The sequence below is a fragment of the Colias eurytheme genome, chromosome 19 (assembly GCF_061535395.1).
Source record: "Colias eurytheme isolate Ceu_HAF_F1 chromosome 19, ilColEury1 Martin Lab GWU primary, whole genome shotgun sequence".
In the NCBI taxonomy this organism is placed as follows: Eukaryota; Metazoa; Arthropoda; class Insecta; order Lepidoptera; family Pieridae; genus Colias; species Colias eurytheme.
This window is the reverse complement of record NC_142998.1, coordinates 3,122,725-3,141,554: the sequence shown is the minus strand read 5'-3', so window position 1 is coordinate 3,141,554 and position 18,830 is coordinate 3,122,725. Positions and strand designations below refer to the sequence as shown.

The 18,830-nt window shown below is 34.3% G+C and overlaps 1 protein-coding gene across 2 annotated transcripts; it reads left to right on the top strand.

Moving 5' to 3' along the window:
- The first annotated feature begins 4,242 nt into the window (after window positions 1-4,242).
- PIP4K (phosphatidylinositol 5-phosphate 4-kinase) lies at window positions 4,243-18,564 on the top strand. 2 transcript variants are annotated; one of them, XM_090113078.1, is made up of 10 exons: window positions 4,243-4,561; window positions 4,941-5,038; window positions 5,664-5,774; window positions 8,920-9,058; window positions 11,514-11,644; window positions 12,007-12,175; window positions 16,551-16,711; window positions 17,440-17,552; window positions 17,872-17,942; window positions 18,327-18,564. In XM_090113078.1, the coding sequence occupies exons 1-10, from the start codon at window positions 4,433-4,435 to the stop codon at window positions 18,447-18,449; spliced, it is 1,245 nt and encodes a 414-aa protein (XP_089969204.1). In that variant the 5' UTR covers window positions 4,243-4,432; the 3' UTR covers window positions 18,450-18,564. The 2 variants fall into 2 exon arrangements, with proteins under 2 accessions (XP_089969204.1, XP_089969205.1); XM_090113079.1 differs by lacking the exon at window positions 4,243-4,561 and adding an exon at window positions 4,716-4,833.
- The last annotated feature ends 266 nt before the right edge of the window (window positions 18,565-18,830 follow it).

Sequence of the window (18,830 nt, the reverse complement as noted above, 5' to 3'; positions counted from 1 at the left end):
TTATTTTTACATAATATACTTAGAGACTATACTACATAATTATATTACTACTGCACTATTGTATACTACCAATTTGTGAAAAACGAGTACAAATTTAAGTTTTACCTGTTTTTGGTGTATGGTTCGTTATATGTCAGTTCTATAAATTCAATCAACATTACCCCCTTATTTTTAAAAATTTTCCCTTTTGTAAATTTAAACAACTCAATGTGGGTATTATAGCTGGAATATAAAAATAATATTGTGTGACGAAGCTTAATCTATGGACAACAATGTTAAATCTACAAATATTTATCAATATTTCAAAAATATATTGCTATCGGTGATACGAAGCGATATACATTAGCGGCCTTCACACGTACAGTTCAAACCGCGCGAAACACCCCGCGCCATACCATCCTGCCGTCCGATCCGTGCGTGTAGATGCGATGAGCGCGTGGTGGCGTGAAAGTTTGATGCGTCGCGTCGATGCGTACGCACATCTTTATAGTTTTCCGCGGGTGCCACGTGTGGATGCAAATATTAGAGAATGGCGGTTTGGAGCGTGGAAGCAGTGACGGGTTTCATAAGGATATATCGGGAACATCCATGCTTATGGCAAATCTATACATCTACACTAATATTATAAAGAGGAAAACTTTGTTTGTTTGTTTGTTTGTTTGATTGTAATGAATAGGCTCTTAAACTACTGGACCGATTTTAAAAATTCTTTCACCATTCGAAAGCTACATTATCCACGAGTAACAGACTAGGTTTTATCCCGGAAATCCCACGGGAACGGGAACTATGCGGGTTTTTCTTTGAAGACGCGGGCGAAGCCGCAGGCGGAAAGCTAGTATTATAATAAATCTGTAGAAGGGTCAATTTTGTACATTGAAAATATTGAAAAAATAAATAGCAGGGGGTGTTACTGGATCGATACCAAACCCAAATATGTGATTAAAAAAATTTTTGTCTGTCTGTCTGTCTGTCTGTCTGCATGTGACATCATGTGAGATGTGAAGGCATCACGTGAAAACTAACGGTTCGATTTCAATGAAACTTGGTATAATTATACCTTATTAACCATTATATTTATATAATAACCCATACACGTCTCCTTTTTAAATTATAAAAACCCACTACCATGGGCGTAGCTAGCCATGGGCACAGGGTGGGGCAAAAAAAAAACCGGCCAAGTGCGAGTCGGAGTCGCGCACCGAGGGCTCCGAATATTTTTTTTTTTTTTTTTTATTTTATTTATTTATTTCAGAACCAAAGACACATATACATATTATCACAATACTCTGCCAAACTGTAAAACAGTTTGTTGGCAGATGTAGCTCCATTTTATAAAATATGTACTTCCATTTTACTTATAAAACACTACAATTTAATTTAACACTTTGATATTCTAACAGCTAACAATGTTACATTTCAACGGCCACAGATCATCAACACATCAACTCACTCTCAAATGCATTTAAAAAATATCTTCTTAATTCCTTCCTAATAATTCCATCCTTCCTATCACTTTCCTTAATTTTCATTGGGATTCTATTAAACAGTTTTGGCACTAAGTACTTCCTATGTCTCTGCCCATAGTAGTTACAATAGTGTGGCACTTCTAATACATTTTTAGTTCTTAAGTTATAAGACATTGTTTTATTAATACAGATTTTAAATTCATCATTATGAAATTGTTCCATTGCTATTAACATATTTACCTTCTCATGAACAGGCAGCATCTTGCACTCTACAAACAAATAGTTATAATCATTATTTTTTTTACAGCGGATTTTTACTTTTTCATGTGCTAATATTTTAATAAATTTTAATTGAAGCGCTTTTATTTTATCAAGGTAAGTCTTAAAAGTGCGCCCATAGCTAGCCAATCCATAAGAAAGCAGTGAGTCAGTCAATGCATAGTACACAATATACATAGTGGCCTTATCTAAAATAAAACTAAGATGATGAAATTTAACAAGAACTGCCCTCAGCCTATCCGAAAGATTAAGAATATGAGATTTCCATGAAAAGTATTTATCAATAACTAACCCCAAGTATTTGTATTCTTCCACTAATTCAATATTTTTACAATTACATTTCTTTGCAATATGTAGACATTCATAATTATGACCTAATATTTTTGGCGAATTCATAGTCTTACTATAAGGTGAGCGAATATGTATACATTTTGTTTTATTCATATTGATTATGATTCCATTATCGTGCGCCCATTTTATTATATTTGTAAAGTCATTTTGTATTTTAGCTTCTAATATGTGCATATCTTTATGCGCATAGAGTAGACAAGTATCATCCGCATACATATATATACTGCAATCACGTACTACATTGCACATACTGTTCACATGCATTATGTATCCAACGGGTCCGAAGAGTCCATTTACTAACACTCCCTGCGACCCCACACTCTTCCATTGCCTGAAGCAGCTGGTGGTGCAATAAACCTACTTTTTATTGTGTTGTAACTAAAATGTATGTTTTAGCAATTTTTCCTTTATCTGTGCTATAAGACATTGCTTTTAACCAAATTTGAAGACTCTGTGTTCACGGGAAGTAGGTACAATGTAGGTTTTGATTCCCTTGCGAATGTCGAAATTTGCGATAATTTGCAGCATAAAATGGCTGTATCTTTTGATTGCGTTGGCTTATAAGTTTGATTTTTTCACAGCTTTAAGAGACCGTAGACTTCAGTATTCGATATAAATTTCAGTTTGATAACTCTACGTGTTCCTGAGAAAAATTGTGTTGACAGACAAACCGACAGGCAGACTTTGTTGTGCGTCTCACGTGGCGGTATCAAGCTGAAATAATAATGAATAAATCAAAACAAACAAAAGATACCTACAGCCGTTTATGTTGCAAATTGCATCCCTATATTATATAGTTTATCTGTCTAATACAATAATATGATTCCTTTTTACCATAAAATAAAGGTCTATGTAAATAGAAAAATGAACCATTTTAAATAACTCAGTAAATAAAGCAAAATTAGGTTAATGGTCACTTATTGACCATAAAAACACAAAATGCAGACAGATCCAGGTGGAGCTTTGCTCGCAATCTTATAGTTTTTGACCGATATCTCGAAAAATATCCATTTTAAGGCAAAAAATATTGGGAATTATAAGTAGTAAAGTTTTACACCTTTTATACTTTGTAAACTTTATGTAAAACTTTCCGTTTACGATTTATGGCCTTAAATAGGCATAATATAATATAAATGCATATGTATAATATATTATTGCCTTTGTATTTCATTGATAAATCCAATATTTAAAGAGTTACTTGCCAAAGATGATTGACCGGCTCATTAAATAGGCCATAAATCGTAAACGGAAAGTTTTACAATAAGTTTACAAGGTATAAAAGATGTAAAATTTAACTACCTACAAAAAATTCCCAATATTTTTTGCCTTAAAATGGATAGTTTCCGAGATATCGGCCAAAAACTTTTATGTAAGATTGTGAGCGTAGCTCCACCTGGATCTGTCAGCATTTTGTGCTTTTATGGTCAGTAACTTATCCTAAAACAAAAGTGAAATTGGATGGGAAATTTAGTGCGAATTTGGCTAAATAAAAACATTTTTGAATGGGGTAACAGTACTACACTAATTTTTCTGGCACCAAAAGTGGTTTAAATCATGTAACGTAGAAGCGCAAGCTTTTTGTTTAGATCGCATTTTTTTTGTGTCGACTGACAACAGCTTTCGAGTGAGAATTTTTTAACGGATATTAAGTTTTGTAGTCAGAGCCAGGGTGGGGCAAGTGCCCCACCCTGCCCCACCGTGGCTACGCCCATGCCCACTACGAAACTAGCTAACGCTATCACCAAACGTGCATCCATTTCTACTCTACTAGTTCAAAACTGAAAGAAAACTTTTAAAATGTAAGACATTCCACGCACCAGTCCAAACTGCGATCCAAACTCTCGAAAAGCATTTATACGTACAGTTTTATCTGCAGGAAAGCGTAATAGATAGTTTGAACCGTGGTTCAAACTGAAGTTACATTTATAGCGTAAAATAGAAGCACAGATCAGCGCGCGGTCGAATCTACACAGACTTATCCGCAGATTGGCGCGCAGTCCCAGGAACGGCATTCCAAACTGTACGTGTGAAGGCCGCTATTAAATATTAAATCAACCCAAATCCAAAAGAGTTTTTAAAAGAATAAAATCCAATCGACTCGTATCCAGTCAGTGAAGTAAGATAAAAAATAAAGTTTCATCAATCGTTCTGTCAAATAGCCGTTTGCGGTTCGCACTTTGCCATTGATGGGTGTCGAGTTTCTGTAATAAATTTCGTATTTACGTTAAATCCTAGTGATTTTATTATTTTAAGTGCAATAAAAATGGTTTAGATAGAAAACTGTGTTAATAACTACAATACGTAGCCGTGCGCCGATTCTCGGAAACACATCCAAAATGTCCGTTCCTACCACTGGATTGAGCAAATTGAAAAAAAAACATATTCGCGTGAAACATCAGAAAGTGAAATTATTCCGTGCTAATGAACCTTTACTCTCTGTTTTTATGTGGGGTGTTCATCATACGGTAATATCATTAGATAATAATAGCCTCTAAAATTTCCCCATTCGAGTCTAAGTAGAATATAAAATAGCCTATATTTTATGCCTTGCTTGCGAAACAGTTGCGGAACTGTTGTTGTTACAATATTTTTTTGTTTATGTTACCGGTTATGATAATTTTGTGGCAACTACGACTCAAATTATATTAAAAAAAAATGATAGCCTACTTGTAATATCTGGCACTTGATCAATTATTATTGTTTCAATAATCATGTATGGATCAAGCACATTGTAAGGGTAAGAGTTAGTTGCCAAAAGTTTATTGTCATGGCTATCAAACAAATCTAATTATAATTCTTTAGGTACTTATCGTTTTTATTTTTTTATATTTATCTTTTTTACAGATAAATGAACTGAGCCATGTCTCGATCCCCGTTATGCTGCTGCCTGATGATTTCCGAGCTTACTCCAAGCTCAAAGTGGACAATCACTTGTTTAACAAGTAAGTGATTAATAACTCAGGCCCCGGAATCACAGACACAATAGAAAATCTATTGTGTCGTGGACCGATCGGGCCGTTCGGGGCTCAATGGGTTAAAGCTTAATTTAGGAATTAGGTAGTCAACGGCCAACACTTTATTATCTGTGAAAATTTCTAAATATTTTAAGAAATAGCGTAGTTAAGTTTAATATTTCAAATTGATAATCCAAGCAGTTATTACCCTCCATTTCTCTATGCATATATGTTTCTCGGTAATAAATAAATAAAGACTATAAATTTAAAGAAAAACTTTTATTTATAAACCTTATATGGCAGATTATAAACTCAGGTTGTCTAAAACATAATATTAATTAGAATTGATATTAACAAACTGTATAAGATTTTAAATATGATGTGTAATTAAAAATTAATTAAAATCTTATTAGATTGTTTCTATGTCTCTACCTTACATAGGTTCTATTCCTATTAAATGTTAAAAAAAATAAACATTTAACCAAGGAAAAATAGTAACGTAGAGGCAAATATTAATGTTTAATTAATGCTTAATTTGACTTTTCTATTGAGAAAAGTCAAATTAAGGTATAGAAAACATTAAACATTGGCACAATTGCCATATTTCTTTCAGAGAGAACATGCCATCTCACTTTAAAGTGAAGGAGTACTGTCCGCTCGTCTTCAGGAATCTGCGCGAGAGGTTTGGAATTGACGATCTCGATTACAAGGAGTCCCTGACCAGGTACAGTTTATAAGCAATCATTTATTTATAAACTAGAAAATCACGTGTGTTTCGCTATTTACGCGTGCTGTATTTATTTATATTTATTTTTATCCTGTATTCCGTCACGCCATCCCGGTTCCTATTTCCCGTCATGTCCCATAGGTTTAGAAAGCCAGATAACTACCTCCGTTCGCGGGCGTCAAAGAAGTTTATTAATAAGCTGAGGAGGTCGGCCACAGCGCCCTCCGGTGTTGCCGAGTTGAAAAATACTCAAGAGGGATTGTTCCATGACGCTAGCGAGTTCATGAAACGCGGCTTGACCATGAAACGGCTGAGGTCAGGGAAGTTTGAATTGTAACGGTTTTATTTTCGAATAACAGTATGTAGTGTGCCTTTGACTGACACGGCATTTCATCGCATTCACGTTCACCGGCTGTGTTTTTGTCGCGTGCTATACCAAGGAATGACGTTACATTTGAATTTGAACATTGGACATGCTTTTTAGGGTTCCGTAGCCAAAATGGCAAAAACGGAACCCTTATAGTTTCGTCATGTCCGTCTGTCCGTCTGTCCGTCTGTCCGTCTGTCACAGCCGATTTACTCGGAAACTATAAGTACTACAGTGATGAAATTTGATGGGAATATGTGTTGTATGAACCGCTACAAAAATATGACACTAAATAGTAAAAAAAAGAATTGGGGGTGGGGCCCCCCATACATGTAACTGAGGGATGAAATTTTTTTTTTCGATGTACATACCCGTGTGGGGTATCAATGGAAAGGTCTTTTAAAATGATATAAAGTTTTCTAAAAAACATTTTTCTTAAAGTGAACGGTTTTTGAGATATCAGCTCTCAAAGTCGTAAAAAGTATGTCCCCCCCCCTCTATTTTTATAACTACGGGGTATAAAATTCTAAAAAAAATAGAGGTGATGCATGCTAATTAACTCTTTCAACGATTTTTGGTTTGATCAAAGTATCTCTTATAGTTTTTGAGATAGGTTGATTTAACTGTAATTTATTATATTTGCTGCTACGGAACCCTTTGTGCGCGAGCCCGACTCGCACTTGGCCGGTTTTTTGTGATTTCGGTTTGTCGTCTGTACCCCGAAGAGGTTGTTGTATATTTGATTCGTGTATCCCATCCCTTACATATCACTGTATACACGCGTTTTATATATTGACACGACTAAATTATTTATAAGATGTCACCAAGCAATTTTGCACCTAGCAACACCGAGATGGACACGTCAAAGGTACGTATGCGGGTAATTACAAAAAATCATATTTTTGTTTACATTTAAGTGGGTTTCCAATTTGAATACCATACAAACTTGTTGTAACTAAAAATAAGCTGAACACTTATTTCTAAACAATTAACTATGAATTATTATCACATATTACTTAATTGTTACGCATTATGACTGACTGAAGGTGTAAGGGTGTGTGAGGTGTGTATAATGCTCATAGTTATTGATGCGCGCCATAACTCTATGACATTTTATGTCTGATTTAAACAGTGTACACTGCTATATTATAAAATTGTAATTCGTAACAAACGAATTTAAAATCTGTGATATTTAAAATAATAAAAAAAAAACTGGCAATATAGTTCTCACATAGTCAAAATGATCGCGTTCTCAAAAGAAAAATTATTTGAAAAATATTTCAGCACCCAGTGTCTAGTAGTTGAATATTGTATGCGAGTTGTAATACGACTTAACAAAAGGTCGGCGCGGGTTAATAGGGCAGTTAGACGTTACACTGGTATTACAGCTTTGCGGTACAAATTAGTGGTAATTATTTAGTATATACGTGACGAAAATGGCAAGGTTTTAAAGTTTGAATATTTTATGATTTTATTTAATAATTTGAATGTCTTAATATTAGATGTTTCACGTTCACTTCTGTGAATAGAGAAGCTTTATGCTGCGGTATAAATTCATTTTAAATGAAGAGGGTCTTTTCTATATCTCTTTGCATATACATACTACATATTATATTAAACTTGACCAAAACCCTTCTAGTGAGAGAGTTGAAGTGTAATAAATATTTTGTCGCACAATTTTTCGGATTTGTCTAACGAAAAAAGTACCTCCACTCTTTACAATTCATCCACCCCTACTAAATCCATATTTCATATCCATGTTCAAAGAAATTACATAATATTAATACGTTTGATTTGAACCCCTTCGCTAACTTTTTTCTTGATACGTTTTGTTTTCTACGCATGGTTTTACTTTGCGTGTGTGCGATACATTGTTATAAAGAAATACTCCGCTATCTGTAGGTTTCTCGTTATTTTATCGAAAATAAAGCGTTTTCTACTAAATGCCAATAACTCAGATAAGCATAAATATCGCGATTGTTTTATAGAAGTCTTGTAAATACACCAGGTACTTACTTTGTACTTATATGTTATTTTGTTATGTTTATAATAATATTTTCTGCAAGGATATATTTTGTTTTGCCAGGATTAATTAATTGACCTATCCTTAATATTATCCCTTACCACATGAGCAGATAAACGGCTATTTACTAATGTATATATGTATCTATCATAATGTGCTCAATTGGAAAAATAAATTCTTTAAACAAACAAATACTTTTTATAATATTTTATATTTGTATCTACTATTTAACATGATTTAGTTTGTATAAAAACCTATTAAAGATTTAAATATACAACATAATAGGTTCTACACTGGGGAATGAAAGAAATTTGTTTTCCAAACATAAATCTTCTAGATGTACTTTGAAATTGAATAACCTAGATATTATAATTTATTTTTTACAGTAATGATTCACAACTGCAATGATGTCATATTACCTACCTTGTGTTTTTAACGTTACTTATATTTTAGAGTCAATAACCAAATCTTCTATTTATAAAATATCTTGTAAAGGATTATAAAACGATAATAAAAGTTACTTATCTTCTTGCAAAGCACCTGTAACACTACCAATGTTACTTGTGTTTATGGGAGGTGGTGACCACTTAAAATAAGTTGACCCACCCGCCCCATTGCTTGCTCTGACATAAAAAAGCGTGTTTAAAAGACAGGCAATAAACAATTATTATCCGGGACGTACATATTTACCTCTGTTTTACATAAAAATCTCAATATAAACCATTTAAGGTAATTACGTTATTTGTTGACAGGTCACAGCCGATACCAGACGAATCGTCTGGCAAGTCTGGCGCCAAGTTCTACCAGAGCTATGACAGACTGTTTATATTGAAGACCCTCACGTCGGAGGAGGTGGAAAGGATGCATTCTTTCTTGAAGCATTATCACCCGGTGAGTTAGAATATCTATATTGATTTCTATAGATATTGTGTTTTTTTTAACAGGTTTAATATGTACTTTTAACTTATGGTAAACTGTGTTTCGAAGGGCAGTTTCTTCAGAATATTCTATAGCTTTTGTGTTATTCTGATGTATTAAATAAATTGTTTTATCATATCCGAAAATTCGAAGTAGGATAGCATAATATTGTGGACGTGAATGTTTCGGAGGTGAAATGGTAAAATGTCAAACGAAAATGTTTGCTTGGACCTAAAAAGTATTTGATCTATAGTTAAATTATAGTCAGGATTAACCCATAACTATACCTAAATTGAAGTCGCGTCTCTAAGCTAGTATTATTATAAACGCAAAAGTGAGATTCCAAATATTGCAATGGAAAGTTTTCCTTGAAATTTCGATATCATAAAGAAAAATGTGTCATGTTTCTGACGAAATTTTTCCAGTGCATGTGTGTTGAGATTTGTTGTTAAAATAACATGCAAATTTTTTATCACAATAAACATTGAGTATCTTTGTATAAGATAATATTTTGATATGAAACTAGTTACTTTTGGATAGAAAAGATTCTGCCTGATGTGAAATCAACTACAATAATGTCACGCTACCTTGATTAATAATCTATACTAATATTATAAAGCTGAAGAGTTTGTTTGTTTGTTTGAACGCGCTAATCTCGGGAACTACTGGTCCGATTTAAAAAAATTCTTTCGGTGTTAGAAAGCTCATTTATCGAGGAAGGTTATAGGCTATATAATATCATCACGCTACGACCAACAGGAGCGAAGCCACGGGGGTGAAACCGCGGGGAGCAGCTAGTAAATTATAAAATCGTGACTGTGATTGTATAAGTATACCTTATTTATACGTATTCTTATCCAATATTTTTTTAAAACATCGAATTCGCAGTTTAAAAAAATATATAGTTAATATAATTAAATACCATCAACCTCGGTGTTACTTGAACCTTGAAATTTACAAGAATTTTAATAATGTACGGCTTAGGCGGGTGTCCTAATTCTTGTTATGAAATATCGCTTGTAATTATCTATTAACGGGTTGACGCAGTAGTAGTGTATTATATTATTATGATTACTTTCTTTATAAATTATTCAACGCTTATCTTAAATAGATTAAAATAACTACAGTGTAATTGCGTGCAGCCACTGCAAACGAAGCCATAGGCACGCAGCAACATTTAAATGTATGAATTTAAACCCTAGAAATTCATTCACATAAGCGAATCATATACAAAAAGTGAAGTCGCGTGTCCCCTAGTGGGGTAAGGGGCAGATGCATACATCTGTTTCACAAATAGATTTTCTTTAGGGACAAGTAGGTGATCGGCCTTCTGTGTCCTGCCAGACCGAGACATTTTTTTTCTTCGTATACACCGGGAATTGAACCCAGGACCACGACAGCGTCAACTACTGTACCAAAGAGGCGGTCAGAGGACAAAGAACCTTATACAATAATGCCAAATTATTCATTCAATTTGATAAACAATCAGACAGATGTAGGTACAAGATAATATAATAACATATGCACGGATTACATGATATCTCGTATCAGTGCGAATCAATATTTATCTACATTTTCCTGGTTTAATAATTTCTCCGTACTGATATTGTGTTTATTACTCATTGTGTTGTATAATAAATTAATCATCGTTCTTAACGCGTTGTTGGTATATGGGCTAGATGCTTGACTATGAAATATCATTACGTATTCTTTATAATGTAACACTTGTTATATCATTCGGCTTTCCTATCTGGAAACGTGAATGTGGAACTCTATTTTTACAGTAGCAATAACATGATTGCGTATATTTTGAGCAGAACATCAGTTTAAATATCGAATGTCTAATATAAAATGTTGACAGTATTACATTTTAACATAGTGTACTTAAAAACTGCTTAACCTACAGAACACACATCTATAGAATCACAGAATACTTAATAGTAGCTAACACTACCAACATGCTAAAAGGTTTGACGCTCAGCATTTTTTTGTAAAAAAGGCTTCAACTGTTGCATTATCAAAAATTGATCGTTGATTATTTCAAGCCAATGTGGTATGGCATCGATATTAAATATTGCCTAAATCAATGAAGAGTAATAGTTTTCCAATAGTGCTGGTGGTATTTGAGTTAACCACCATTTTCACTTATAAATAAATAAGTATAAGTATATATATAAGTCCTAACCTTAGAACTTACTTACTCAACAAATTCACAGTATAAATTTATAAAGACTCAGAATGCCTGACCAACTCAGCCACTCGTGACAGTCACGTGGCTGAGTTGGTCAGGTATCCGTCCCGGAATGGCGCGAAAGGATGCGGGTTCGAGTCCCGCCTCGTGATCGAATTTTTTCTATTCTTTATAAATATATATTTAAAAAGCATTTGAATGCCATAAAACCAAAAAAATATAAATTCAAATTCACAGTACATAGTGGAGAGGCACGGCAAGACGTTGCTCCCGCAATACCTCGGCATGTACCGATTGACGGTGGATGGCATTGAGCACTATCTAGTGGCCACCAGGAACGTGTTCTCCAACCATCTGAACATACACAAGTGAGTGCTGTTTGTTTGTACATGTTTATGCTTTAGGACCCTTTGTGTGTACTGTGGTAGACATCTTGGTCCGATAATTTCGTAAGTATAGAGGTAAATTGGGTAGTGGAACTTCCCCTGGGAAATTTTTGTGTGTTTTGCAGGATATATTGGTAAAATACTTTATATCCATGTAATTTATTTTTTAAGAAAAATATAATAGTTATAGATACGCTAGTGAACAATACATAGATTAGATATCATGAATGTAAATAATGGAATTTTTATTGATGAGAAGAGATTTTTTCTTGGAAATGGCTCTTTTAGCAATATATGTATGTATATTCAATACTTTTCCTTTAAATCTATCCACAATTACCCAGGAAATACGACCTAAAAGGGTCGACGGTAGACCGCGAGGCGTCTGAAAAGGAACTAGAGAAGGAACTGCCAACTCTAAAGGACAACGATTTCATCAAGCAAGGCGTTAGGATCGATATCGGTGATGCCGCCAAGGAGAAACTGTTGGAGACGCTCACTGCTGATGTTGAGGTAATTTTCATTGAGGGAAATGCCAATTTTAATTGCAATTGGGCAGAACTTTTGTTTATTCAGGGAAATGTTAATTTTAGTATGTTGTGTTGTAGTTGGGAAGGTATTTGGTTTTAGTGTTCTCGTATTGAATAGTTTTTAAAAGAGACTTTTTTTAAGAATAGGTAAAATTCGAACCCGCGTTTTCCTCCATTACGCGACCGGGGCGACACCTGACCTCTCGGCCACTTGTGATCCCGCCAGAGCAATGAAATGTATTCTGCTCTTTCGGTTTCATGTGTTTTAAAAACACCTCACGTTCTTTAAAAAAAGACGGGTTGCACTGCGGGAGTGCCGGCAGAAGTGAAAACATGATTATTAACGTTCAGCATGTTTGATATTTTGGAATGGTATCCGTCTTACGCATGGAATATAAGGGCTTAAAAAAAAATCCGTCTTACGCTTTTTCGATCAGGCCACGAATCCTGACGCGAGTTTAATATTTTATACCCAACGCCGCTAAAGAAGTTTTCACTTCACAAATGTCTTGCCTAGTTTGGTTTAGAATTAAGTTAATTATGTATCTATGGTTTGGCGTATGCCGTACATAAATAAATAAATAGGCAATCCCTAAGGATTAGTAGGAATAACACGTCATTACGTCATGTGAACGCTTTTTTCAATGTTATTTTATGTATTTAATTTGTACACAGTGAGACGTTGAGGGTGCAATTTAGATTTAATAACCGAATGTTACAATAATGCTGTATTATTATGTTTGAAATTGTACCTGTGTGTTCTCCAAATAAATAAACAAATAAATGATTGCAAGACGTTTTGCGTCTCGGAGCAATTAACAAGCCTGGAGAAGTAACAATTAATTGAACGTTTCTTATATAGTGGCTCTCTTTTATTCAATACCCTAATTAATGCGATAGAAAGAGACAACACACTGTTATCTGCTTGGCATTCAAATCCACATGTAGCCACTTTTTGTTCTAAAAAGGTAGTGCTTGCCTTTACTTTATCGAATACTAAAATATCGATAAATAAAAAAATGAAGTTATAAAATTGCTTGAAGATAATTTAAGATTCGTTTAATTTTGAATTTGGGATAGGTAATTCCAAATTTTAAGATTCGTTTAATTTGGAATTATCTATTCATTTACGATGCGTATTGACTGCCTTGCATTGTATGGTAGTGGTATTTATAAAAAAATATTATTAGGTATTTCGTTTTAGGTTGTTTTTATGATTTCGTAAAAAGGTACGTATTTTTTCCTGTTTTCATAGATTCATTCATAGAATTATACGGAACCATTCGTGCGCGAATCTGACTTCCACCTGGTTGATCTTTTTACAAATCAATAGTCGTACCCTACTAATATTATAAAAGCAAAAATATAAGAATGGACATATTTTGATACTCTTTCACGTAAAAACTACTGAATGAGTTTTTATGGAACTTTACAATTATATAGTTTAAACATCAGAATAACATATAGGCTACAATTTACCGCAGGAAAATAACTCATTCCCCCAGGAAAAAATTGGTACAAGTTTAAAATAAATTGCTTCAAATAAAACAAATAAACATTTATTTTTTTTACAACCTTTTAATTTCGCTACTTAATTACCAAACTACAATACATATTTATTATTTAAAATAGATGCCACCTTAAACTTGTGGCACAGCATCTCTGCAAAGCACTTTACTTTTCTTCCCGTCTGATTCGAAATGATTTGAACAAGGCCGAGAATGTTTTGAAGGCTTCCAATTTTTCCTGTGCTATAGCTTTAACACAAACATCTTTTAATTGTTCTCAAGCCAGAAACCTGCAAATAACAATAAAATCCATACTTAAATACCTTTTTTTTCTCCTAACCTAAAGCAGTCATTATCAATGAAGTACTTCGTTCCTACTCAAGTATCGATAATTGCACAACACTATGGAAGTTATATTTTGCATTTTTTCTAAAAACTAAGCTGATTATGATTTCATTTCAATGATTACGGTTAAATAAAACATAGATGATTAAGAAAATAAGGTAAATTAACTTATTTATAACACAATTAACAAAAAAATTGATCAAAACACTAACCTGTGAAATGACAAATTTCTATCTTCGTCCGATTTCACATTACTACGGCTTTTACAGCCGTAAGCAACACAAGCCATGTTATCTTTAGTCAATTGTCTTTTCATAAAATAACAAATTAAACTAAAACACTCGTTTTTCACTTCAAAAAAAATAATTAAAATAACCAAGTGATGATCACCAGACTGGTGATCAAAACAAATTGAAATGACTACATGTCATTTCAAACTGTCGAACTGACATATATCTGTCCTCTTTTTTCGCATGACATTTTGCCATAAGCTAAAAAGGCCAAACTAGTGCGTTATTGTTCAATTAATTGTTACTTCTCCAGGCTAGTTAATTGCTCCGAGTTTTGCGTAGAAACAATCAAAACGTTGCCGCTCCGTCACATAACCTCGGAGCGGCAACGTCGCTGCAGCAGCTCGTAATGCGTTTGTCGTGCGGTCTTTGCTTACCAGATTTTTTTTTGTATTAATAAGAAAAAAAAGTTCAGATTTAAATCGAAATGGATTTGAATTGTTTTTTCATGTATTGCTTTGGAAAACAAAAGTGTTTTTATTTTTAAGCTATTGCATAGCTTCTATCGCGGGCCTTGAGCGCGGGGACCGAATCCAGAAATTCCGTAACGATAAACCTCACGCTCCCCACTCCGACGGGCGGGGAGGTGTGGCTTGAAGGCATAGCATGCAATAGCTTTACCGCGGCAGTCTTCGAGTGCCACACGTCTTTTTTTATTTTAATTTTTGGAAACAGCATCTTACATCATCATAATTGCTTTTTTTATGACAAACCTAGTTAAGATATACAGGGTGTAATCGTTAAGTGTGCACAGGCGATTATTCCGTAACCATTACAGATATCAAAAAACTTAAAACTGATATTGAAAGTACTTAACCTAATGAGTAAAATGGCCATAAATTTTTTTTAAAAATAAAACGAGAAATATCTAAAAAATTAACTTGAAACCCTCCCATACATTTAGTATGAGAAACGAATATCCCATGTACATGGGTTGATCCAAAAGTAATGATAATCAATATTAAACGAGGTCATTACAATTAAAATATGTAATTATGTATTTCACTAGATAGTCTTCTAACTAGATAATATACTTTGATATTTTTTTTCCTAAACTTAGAAAAAAAAACTTTGACTTCATCCACAAAAACCCCTCTACTACGGTCATCACTTCGCTGTCGTCATAAAATTTCTTGCCTAAGGTGTTTCTTGTGCCCAGGAAAGAGATAGAAATAACTAGGAGCTAGATCTAACAAACAGGGTGGGTGTTCAAGCATTTGGAATGCCGATTTTTGAATGACAGCCATTGCAACTGACGCTTTATGGTCTGGTGCGTTGTCTTGGTGAAACAACACTCAAGCCCGCAGTTTGCCGTGTCTCTTTTTTTTACTAACCTACCGCAATCTTTTAATTTGGTCTATGTAGTAAGAGCCCAATATAGTGTCTACCTTCTTAAAATATTCCACCATACTTATGCCTTCAGCGTCCCAAAAAACTACAGCTTTAATCTATCCCACTAATTTTCACTGTGAATTTCTTCATCGTCACTTTGGAAGCTCGCATCCAAGCCATTGATGGTTTCTTGGATTCAGCATTAACATGGTGAACCTGGGTAACGTCTATGGTCACAAATCGTGACAAAAAATTATTCTGATCTTATTAAAAATTTAGAAATTCACTCTTTAAATGTCGAATCGTTGTTTCTTCTTTTCGTCGGGAAACATTCTGGCACTCACGGTTCACATTCAAATTAATGTAAATACTTGGAGACGTGGCCTGTTTATATGATTTTTTTGTGATAACTTAGTGAGTAAATGAGCAAGCAAAAAACATTTATTTTATATTTTTATGTGCACAGGAAATACCCAATTATCATTACTTTTGAATCAGCCTAGTACATTTGATATGAAACATTTTAGCTTTTTCTTTATTTTTTTGGTTTTCTGCTTTAATAACTTCGCAAATTTGAAGGGAAGTTCATTTGGAAACTGTAAATAGAGCTCCTCATTGTATTGCACAATGAGGACATGACTTCTAAAATCTCCTATGAATACAAAATGTATGGGAAATAAAATGTATGGGAGCGTTTAATGTAACATTTTTAGATATTTCTCGTTTTATTTTTTAAAATTTTTTATGGCCATTTTACTCATTAGGTTAAGTACTTTCGATATCAGTTTAAAGTTTTTTGATATCTGCAATAGTTACGGAATAATCGCTTGTGCACACTTAACGATTACACCCTGTATAATATTTTTGTGTATTGTACCGGCAGTTCCTAACGAAACTGCACCTCATGGACTACTCGCTGCTACTGGGCGTGCACGAGTGCGGGCGCGGCGAGGCGGAGGCGGAGGCGGCGCGGCAGCGGGACCAGGAGCGGGACAGCGACAACGAGTCCGACACCGACTCCGACACCGACACGCGACACGACAGGTATCCGACACCACACCCCGGACACTCCATGCAAAATTATCGTTTTGACAGTCACACTGTAGAGAGTGCAAATGTGTGTTAACACACACATTGGCACTACAACGCTTTATGGTTCGCACATTAATTGTGACTAGCGTATAGAAATTAGCGTTTTTCTGATGAAATACATCCGTAAACAGTACAATATCTAACCATTTTCTACGAAAAACGATAATCACAAATCCAAAATAATAAAATTACCTTTAGTCAATTTGATTGAAATGAAATGAAATTTAAATTAAAAAAAAAAAAACAAATTATCGGGATTGGAAAAAAATTGAGTGTAACATTTTTTCGTTACGCGTGACATTTTTTCGTTACGCGCCATCTTTTTCTTATCCCTACCACGCGTGATTCGATGTTTTTCTGTAAAGTTGCATATAGTAAATTAGTTTTTGAAATATAAGGTCATAAAAAAGTTTCACTTCTTACGTGTGTACACTAGTACACGCACACATTTATTTATTGAAGTGAATCTTCTTTATCGGGGTTGGAAGAAATTTAGTGTAACATTTTTGCGTTACGCCGTACGCGTGACATTTTTGCGTTACGCCGTACGCGTGACATTTTTGCGTTACGCCATATTTTGTTTTGAGTTTATTGTACTTCCGAATTTTTCGATAGATTCACCATAATGTATGATGAATCTATCTAAATTTGTGTATATTATATTGGAAATAATAAACAAGATGGGGCTACAACACGCCGCCGGACAGCCCGCGCGGGTTCGCTCGCCAGTCGTCGCTCCGCTACGAGGGGATCATACCGGAGCTCGATATATACGCTATACCTAGTCAGGAGGGTGAGTGATTATGAATATACATTATATTATTATGTAACGGTTTCATTTTGTGATTAAGAAAAAAATTAAAAAAAAAAAATTTATTGCAATGTTTCCTAACCTCCATAATATGTTCTTAAAAAATATACATGTATTGTTGTGAAAAAATGGATAAATTTACTGATTAAGACAAAAAAAAATTAAATACGAGTGTTTTTGATATGTATGTTAGCTTCCATAACTCTATTAAAATTAACATCCCTTTCATTGTTTTGTCATTTAAAATTACATTTTCTCTTGCAAGATTTATATATGTTTTTGACTGTGAACAATGTTACAGGGGCTCCAAAGAAAGAGATATATTTTGTAGCGCTCATTGATGTCCTCACACACTATGGAGTTAAGAAACAGGTAAGAAAATGAGCTTTTACGTGAGCGTATGCTACTATGTACTTCTGATACATATAAATATTTTAATATTTTCTCTGTAGAAACTTCTTTTTGCTGGTAACTGATTTATTTAAAAGATGACACTTGAAAGCCTTGTGTCGCAAGTGTAGTTGAATAAATAATTCATTATGACTAATCTATCCGTCAATACATACTACTGGGTTGATTGGACCGGTATTAGGCATGCAGATAGACACTATGATGAAGGCATCCTATATCAAAGGATTTTGATACATTCCAAGGGGATAAAATATGGGATGAAAGTTTGTACATCAAATTTTTTTTGTGGGCAACAGCTAATTTAATGTCAAAGTTTAAATTTAATTTAAAAATATCACTTTCCAGGCAGCAAAAGCGGCGAAAACCGTCAAGTACGGCAGCAACGTGGACGGCATATCCACGTGCGACCCGGAGCAGTACGGCAAGCGTTTCATCGAGTTTGTGGCGAAAGCGATCGAGGGGAACTAAGTGTTAAGTGTTAGTGCGGTGTTAGTGCCTCTTTTAGTGTCAAGTGTTCAGTGCAAGAAGCTTATATCTAATACACTGGAGATTGCACTATGACCATTAACTTGTAACAAGAAAATATGACCTATGTTTTTTTATCCCTTTCACACCTACCAAGTTGGTGTGAAAGGGATAAAAAAACATACAGGCGTCATTCAACGTCATATTTTCTTGTTACAAGTTAATGGTCATAGTGCAATCTCCAGTGTATTAGATATAAGCTTCTTGGTTCAGTGTTTGTGCTGGGGGCGGCTTGTGTTCTGCGGAGTGTGGGTAGTATTGACAGGTTTGGTTTTATCTTTTTGTGTAGGAATGTTGAGTTAGATTCCTTTGACTTGTTATGAT